The sequence below is a fragment of the Jatropha curcas genome, chromosome 4 (genome assembly GCF_041381405.1).
Source record: "Jatropha curcas cultivar XTBG-Jc1 chromosome 4, XTBG_Jcur_1.0, whole genome shotgun sequence".
Lineage (NCBI taxonomy): Eukaryota > Viridiplantae > Streptophyta > Magnoliopsida > Malpighiales > Euphorbiaceae > Jatropha > Jatropha curcas.
In genome coordinates, this window is record NC_143154.1 from 24,486,031 (window position 1) to 24,494,104 (window position 8,074).

An 8,074-nucleotide genomic window follows, 5' to 3' on the forward strand; every position below is an offset into this window, starting at 1 on the left:
ATAAAGTCCTATAAATGGCTAAAAATGTTTGAAAATCTATCATTGAAAATATACATCTATAACTTCAACAACGAAATTGCGAAAGAAACAATGTTGAAGGAAAGGCTTCTTCTATTTTCCACGAAACAAACAGAAAGGGAAAAAAATTATGAAAGTAATTTACGGACAAAATATTATTAAGAACTAAAGGGAGTTAATTTAGTATGAAGTAATCTGCATGTAGTTTCTTTTTCCATTACGCCATTCTTCCCAAGAATTCTGACATTCAAACCACCACATCCACCAAGCATTTTAAAATGAATTTTCCATCCAAGTTTAGAAATGAAAAAACCCTTTACTTTAAATCCAATAAATAATCTCATGGCTTTGCGTTTAAGAAGAGATTCTTGACCTGGTTATTGCTTCTCATCATCTATTTCTCCTTGGAGCTTCATCTGGTATTTCACAAAAGTCTCCGCTATTTCCTTTTCTTTTAGCACAAAAGGTTGCATTGGAACTGTCATATTTTCAGATTTGAACATAAGATCACGCTCTATAAAATGGACATGAACACGACAGTCGTCGTTTGGATTCTGAAATTTAAACCCAGCTGTAATTTCTGCTGATACAATAACACTGATGTTGCTAATGTTTGAAGCTTTCAAGGACACTATCCTTAAACAGGTGCTAGAATAAAAACTAAAGCTATAGAATAAAAGATACATATTAAAGAAATAAGTAAGATAGGATATAGAAGCACTTGAATCACAGTAGACCAACAACTCTTGTCTTCATAATTGTTCTTTATATGAAACTTATACTTTTCCATGGATGAATTAATTTTTTATTGGGGGAGTTTTTAATGGACAAAATTATAAATTCTTGTTCGTTTTCACACAATTCCTGTAATTTCTCTTTTTTTTTTCCCCTTGAAGAAGGGCTCTCTCTTTTATGTTTCTCCCTCTTTATATGTATAAGTGCATCATTAGACACAAAAGAGGGAGAAAACATAAACCAATTTGGTTACAATGTCTTTGACTTTACTTCTTGTTAAGACATAATAATGTTTTGAAGAAATTAAGAATATAACTTAATTTATTGAACTAATTATCATTTCTAACTCAACTTCTTGTTTTCAGGAGCCAAATAAAAACAGAGATGCATTAATGTAATGATATTTAAAAAGCTAAGAACTGTTGTCAGGCTGTATATTTAGGTAAAACTAAGCAAACTGCTCTTTAGAATTTAGATAATCAATTGTTGCCAATTATTTTTCCTGTGTAATTTTAACATGAAAAACTTCTAATTGATGTTACAACTAACAATAACAATGACAATATTTATATAGTTTACCCTCGTCATCTACTATAATACTTATAAACAGAATTACATCATAATGATCAAAATTCATATGAACCTATGAAACAAATATAATACATACTACTAATTGTGAATAGAATAATTTGTCTCTCTCATTCTCTTCTAAACATAATTGAACTATTTGCTACTTTAACATTAACTACACCATAGGCTAAAGCTAACTATGAGAGAGAGATTGATTTCTCCAATTTTACCTCAATTAGAGTTTATAATCAATATCAAGAATGACTCTAAATGAGGAGTTCCTACAAAATAATATTGTACCAAATAAAGAATAGCTCATGCGATTATTTCTCAAATACAAATATAACAAATCTTTTTAAATACATGTGATTTTGAGTCAAATTCTAATCAAGTACATAAATTGACACACCTTTGGAAGAAAATCTTAATGGAACCCTCAATTTTTATATTGACCTATTAAATAGTTTAATTGTAAAATTTATTTATTAAATACTTTAACTTATTAAATTGCATTCACTGAATATTTAATTTATAAAACTATAGTTATTGAATACTTATTTGATGATTACATTATGGAAATCATTGTTCAACAATTTATATCAAAAGATGCATAAATTATTGCACTTATTAAATATTTATTCAGTAATTGAATTATATTCGATAAGTGTGATTTTAGAATTTGAATTATCTTATAGGTGTAATTTTACAGTCGACAAGTTTATTGGATTAACCTAAAAGTTGAGCACAATTAGTTTTTCCTATGAAGTTCACTGTCAATTTATGCATTGATCTTCTTAAATCAATAGTCATACATATATGGAGTTAAACCCACAACAACAAAGCATCTAGTCACCATAGTCAACAGCTTCAGATTCTACCTTCTAAGCCTCTTCTGAATGAGAAAGCTTCCTTTTCAAAATTTCATTCTCCTTCCGCAGTTTCATAATCTTCGATTTAAGTGTTTCGACGAGTCGATGTGAAGCCATATCTTGTTGCTGTTCAACCAGCTTTGTTCTGATAACTACCACTGCAATGCACCAGAGAACCAAAAGTAAAGAGAGTAAAAGCTCCACTACAACCATTGATGATTCTAAAAATAAATAAATAAATAAAAATTGCTTCATTGTCTGCATAAACTTCTAGTAACATTGTTTCAAACCAATTTCATTTCCATCAAAGCAAAAAGATGGGCAGAACCGGTTAAATACATTAAGCATTAAGAGGCTACAAACTCACTCTGCTTTTCCAAATCCTGTAGCTTTCTATTCAATTCATTTTTCTCTTCCTGTTCGACCATGAGACAATCCTTCAAATCTTGAGTCTCGAGATTATCTGTCACATAAAGGTTACTAATAAGCTTATCCATGTTCTAATAGAGTAGATCTGGTTATAAAAATTTAAGAATTCTTTAATTTCAAACTAAAAACATCACATTTTGATTCCACATCAAAATGGATTCTTTCCAATCTGTTTGCTAGAGTTTGCATATGGGCTTTATGCGCTGCTAAATCTTGGCGAAGATGATTTACTGTTGCTTCACTTGTTGCTTTCTCAAGTTGTAAGCCTCTAATATAATGTGAGAAAATCAATGGTCAAAGGAGAACTAAATTAAACATATATGGAAAACATGTACTCGTACTAATGGTAAATCACCTGACTTGAACTTCCAAGTCTCCAATCTTAGTTGCATACTCTTGCTTAAGCAATTCCATGGCCTTTCTGTGTTCCTGTTTATCCACTTGTTAAAGTCTAAGGCCCTATTTAGTAGAAATGAAAATATTGATTTCATTATTAGAAACTAATTTTTATAGAATTCAACATAACTAAACCAGATCCTATCATCCATAAATAAATTTTAAATACTTCAAATTTATTTATACCAAATAAGGGGTCAAAGTACAAAAAACATTCCGACCATGAGTCATCAGAATCAATAAGAAAATCACTCTAAACTTTATTTTCGAAATTACTCTAATCTCGATAGGAAAATATCTCTAATTGAAAATATTAACCAACTCTATTGCCATATTTTTCAACATATAATAAACTTACTTCTTCTTTACTGAGATTCTGTTCACTCAGTCTTTTCATTTCCTCCTTTTGGCTTTGAAACTTGACACGGAATTCAAGCTGTATGTCATAAACAAACCAATAAAAATAAGCAAAATAAAAGAGGGGTAAAAAAAAGAATAGGTAAGTAAATTAAAAAGAACACCCAAGTTTAGATTCTTTCAGAAACAGCAAACCTGCTCAGCTATATTGTGAAAATTTTCTGTGTACAATTTCGTCAACCGCTCATTTTCTGGAAAATTAAAAGAAAAGTGGAAAAAGAGAAAAAAATAGAAACAATCAAAAGAAAAAGGCAATGAAAAAAATCCTAAGAGATTTAGTAATGGATATATATAAAAATAAATACCTTGTTTCAAACTTCGGCAGGTGAGTTCAAGAGCCTCTCTATTTTTAATTTCTGCACTCCAATTTGATTTCAGCAATTGGATTTCCTTTATTCCACTCTTGAAATCCTAAAATACCTAATTTTAGTTTTTTATTTTTTATTTTTTGGGAAGTAATTGTCTATCCTCTGTTTGGTCTACGAGAAAATAATGAAGAAAAATAAACTAAAAAGATAATTCTACTTTTAATTGTTTGTTTCATGCGAATCGATTTTCACACTCAGTTTTTGAGCAGAACTGATCAAAATCGACGCAAATATAAATTATCCAAACACAATTTTTTGCTTTACTATCTGTTTTAGAGATCTACATGCAAATCAATAAATAATTCTCAAGTTTCTTTTAGCTTCTATAATTTTTTTGGCAACCAAACATGAAAACTAGAAAGTTGTATAAGAAGATTACCTCGTAGATCTGATCAAAAGTTAAAAGAAGAGAATCAATTTCTTGATCACTCGCTGCAGCTGCCATTTTGGCTTGTACTTGAGTGAAACTGTATTAACGGATAGCAAAGCGGTGAACCTCGCTATTAAATGCCCATTCTCCCGCCAATAAGCTAAAATATTAATTTTGCGGTGAGATTTGGACTTGGGCTGGGCTCTGGCCCGTAGAAAGTGAAGAGTCCCAAATTTCTTTATAAAAATAACCTAGTAGCATTTTTTAACTTTTAAATTAATCTATTAAATTCCTCCGTTTATAAAATTATAACTCTTCAATACTTCAACTTGTTAAAACAAAATAATGAAAAACTAATTTACAATTTCTCCTTATGAATAAACATTGAAGACAAAGTCTGTTTAGTTTAACTGTTCATACTAACAGATAACTGATATTGGTTATTGGTAGTTGATGATTGGCGACCGATATAGGTTAACTAATGAATATTGATATTTGATTATATTTTATAGTAGTTACTGCTAAAATATAAAACGACTATTAAGAATATGATTATTTTTATATGTTTTGATGTATAATATACATATATATTCTAAATTTTTTAAGGAGTTATATAATAAATATTAATTAAAATTTTAATAATATTTAATGAAATTTGTTATTTTAAATAACTATTGATAAAACCACCATAAAGAATATCAATTTAAAAATTTTATTTGTAGTTATTTTTCTGAGGTTAATCAAATGCAAATAAAATAATATTTAAATCATTTAGCAACTGTTTTGGACTTTTATCAGTTAAGAGTGTGCGAATAGGCATTGCGGTTTCAAACTGAATCAAACTGCAAAAATCAAAAATCAAAGTTAGCTCTTTCTTGAAATTGAACCACACTAAAGTAAGTTTGGAAACCAAACTGAACTAGTCAATTTGCTTTGGTCCATTTCGTTTGATTTTACTTAGAAAATAATTGTTTGCAATAGCCAATCTAAAGATGGAAAACCGAAGTTATAAAAGATTAGCAACCCAAGTCAGAAACAAAAGACTGAATAACCGAACCAACCAAAATGTTGAATGAAAGATATGGGCCTATCTTATGGATAGTGGATGTATGAGGTGGATGGAATATTATGTTTTAGGCCTCCAATGGACATATTCCAAGTTGCTTCTGTTGGATTTTAGTTTTTGGATTTTACTTGTTGATGCCTTGAGAAGAATATATATATATATATATATATATATATGATTTTTCCATTTATTTTATAATATGATGTAAAATATTCAAATTTAAGAGAATTTCTCTTACACATCTACATCAACAAAACATATATCAGCAATAAGTATACTGTTTTGCATATACTCACTCATGTGTTTAATTCTAGTGATTAAGATCAAAGATAGACCTACACCGAGTCTAATAAACTTAATAATCAATAACAATAACCAGTGTAAAATAAAAAAAAATTAACGAAAATTTTCTTTTCTTTTTCTAAAAAGTTACATTAAATTGATGTACATAGCTGGCAAATTCACTAGGCATGGGCAATCTCTAGCCTACAAACAACCATTATACATTACCGGAGCCTGGTAAATTTCCGGCGGCCAGTGACGTCCTCCTAACAAAAGCTTTTGTATCCACATCTTTTGTTGTACCACAAACAACTGGATGTCTAAGCCATAATCCTTTCAAGAACCTCTTCTTCTTCTTTTTACTCTTCATTGCACTATTACTACTATAGGAACCGTCTGGTGATGGTGATGACATCGATACAATACTTTCTTGGTCTCCATTAAAGGTTCTATCATAAAATCGTATACTACTATTTCTAGATTCTATAATAAGATCGTCAAGTCGCTTGGATATACTCGCAATCTCATACGCATCAAGAAGAGAATTATTAGTATGGGTTGTACTTTCTTTGATCTTTTTATCCATAGCTTCTAGCTTGTATCTGGATGGCTTAGGAGCTTGAGGAGTTCTATAGACATCGAATTCGCGCATCAGCTTCTCTTCATCGGAACCCGAACCATGTTGATACCAAGCCCATGCTGCTGCTTTAACGATGGAGATATCATTATCATCATGAATGCTGCTATTTCTTTTAGGGTTTTTATTTTTTTTGTCCATGAAAATTTTGAAGGGAGTAGAGGAAAGCATAGGGAATTTGAGAGGGAGGGAAGTTGAAATATGTGGAAATCTGGAGGTCCACGCTATGGATAAAAGGTAGGTTACGTTATATAGTGTTTTATGTGTCGATGTTCTTTTTGTTAAAAAAAGGTATATGATCCCATGAAGGGATTGAAGAGGTTTCTGTATATTTGGCTATGATTTGGTGGGTTGTGTTGTTAGAATTGAATAGCATCATTTAATTGGAAAATGGAAAATGGGGCTAGTAGAAACTTTTGTTAGGTGGGAGTTGGGTCCCAATCCCATGGCTGTGAAGGTGTTATATTGTTGAATTGTTTAGGGATCAAGATCAAGTGTTTCCTCAATTTGTAATTTGTAATTTGTCATTGTCATTCTGGTTTCTTAGGATTAATTAGAAGGAATGGACTGGATTGGATAGTCGCATCTTGTTTTCTTGATTTGTGACATACAAACCACCACATATATGAGACAGAGTGGGGTGATATATGCAAAAAAGATTTCCATGCTTTATATGTGCACACGACTGTCTAAGTGAACAGTGTATTGGTGGAATTAAAGGGAAAGGGAAAGGGCAGGACTACCTTACTCTCTCTAAGTGTATGAATTATTTATACACCAAATCAATTACAAATAAAATTTTGGCCGATGATACTTCTAATCATTCGGTGAGAAAAAAAAAAGAGAATAAAATAGTAATACTCTCTCCGTCTCATTTTGTTTGCATGATTTGATAAAATATGCATATTAAGAATTTAGTTAATAAAAATTATTTTGCCTATTTTACCCTTAAGTCATTAAAACATTAATTAAAGTCATTCATTTAATGAACAATCATAAATGTTATTATAGGACAAGTAATTGTTTAAATATAGAAATTTAGAAACTTTCCAAACATTTCGGAACATAAAAAAAAAAAGAAATAACAAGCAAACAAAATAGGGCGAAGTGAGTAATATTTTTTGAAAAATCCATCATGGATCAATTTGGTGGATAGAACCACCCGATGTATTAGGTATAAGTAGGAACTAAAAGTGGAACATGTACCGTGAATTTTACATTATATACACCTTAACCTGCTTAAAATTTTGATATCCATATTCATTTCACATCTGTGTAAAATTCTTTTTATCTATTATCCAAATCCATTTAAAATTTTAATACCCACACCCATTTCATACATATTTAACTAATATCTAAACCTTGCTTTAAATGGATTGGGGCGAGTAGGGCATCCACAAAAACCATATGTATAGTAACTTATCAACTCCACTGTGTATAAAACAAAACTAGTGAAAATTATAAAAAAAAAAAAAGGAAATAAATTTTAAATTCATAAAATATCATAATTCATAGACAAATGGATCGGGGTACTAGAGTACCGGGAAGACACAACCGGCTTTCATCCCTATACTCAATATTTCATTATATCAATATTTTTTAATTATATAATGGGTATTGCTGGACAGTGGGTATCCTTAACTTTAAACTCACACTCAATCTAAATCCACGTGAATAATTAAATTTGATACTCATCCTCATGACTCATCCCAAACTCATAGAGTTAGTACTCAAATCTACAGTGTTTTAAATGGATTTTTACGGTTGGACACCCATGAAAACTCGTCCAGCTTCCACTCCTAGGTGTAAGTAAGTCTTCTCTGAAGTTAAATGTCAAACGAGACTCCATTTGTTTTTGGAAAAGGTAAAATAACTTATATTTGGAAAATGTTTTTCCGTTATTTGGTCGTAATATTG

The 8,074-nt window shown here is 30.3% G+C and overlaps 2 protein-coding genes across 2 annotated transcripts; both read right to left on the bottom strand.

The window, feature by feature from the left end:
* Nucleotides 1–2,024: 2,024 nt before the first annotated feature.
* Nucleotides 2,025–4,293, bottom strand: LOC105645434 (4/1 protein short form protein). The gene is made up of 8 exons (XM_012231039.4): nucleotides 4,182–4,293; nucleotides 3,740–3,845; nucleotides 3,570–3,625; nucleotides 3,376–3,453; nucleotides 2,977–3,050; nucleotides 2,756–2,889; nucleotides 2,560–2,655; nucleotides 2,025–2,350 (listed from the first exon to the last, which is right to left on the bottom strand). The coding sequence occupies exons 1-8, from the start codon at nucleotides 4,245–4,247 to the stop codon at nucleotides 2,205–2,207; spliced, it is 756 nt and encodes a 251-aa protein (XP_012086429.1). The 5' UTR covers nucleotides 4,248–4,293; the 3' UTR covers nucleotides 2,025–2,204.
* A 1,331-nt stretch (nucleotides 4,294–5,624) lies between these two features.
* LOC105645433 (uncharacterized) lies at nucleotides 5,625–6,600 on the bottom strand. The gene has a single exon (XM_012231038.4). The coding sequence runs from the start codon at nucleotides 6,326–6,328 to the stop codon at nucleotides 5,738–5,740; it is 591 nt and encodes a 196-aa protein (XP_012086428.1). The 5' UTR covers nucleotides 6,329–6,600; the 3' UTR covers nucleotides 5,625–5,737.
* Nucleotides 6,601–8,074: the final 1,474 nt, after the last annotated feature.

Excerpts from the sequence above, each read along its gene's own strand:
- LOC105645434 (XM_012231039.4), bottom strand. The coding sequence starts at position 4,247 with ATGGCAGCTGCAGCGAGTGATCAAGAAATTGATTCTCTTCTTTTAACT. Across the intron at positions 2,890-2,976 it reads GACTTGGAAGTTCAAGTCAG|AGGCTTACAACTTGAGAAAG; the intron begins GTGATTTACCAT and ends ACATTATATTAG. Across the intron at positions 2,351-2,559 it reads ACAGGATTTGGAAAAGCAGA|TGGTAGTTATCAGAACAAAG; the intron begins GTGAGTTTGTAG and ends GGTGCATTGCAG.
- LOC105645433 (XM_012231038.4), bottom strand. The coding sequence starts at position 6,328 with ATGCTTTCCTCTACTCCCTTCAAAATTTTCATGGACAAAAAAAATAAA.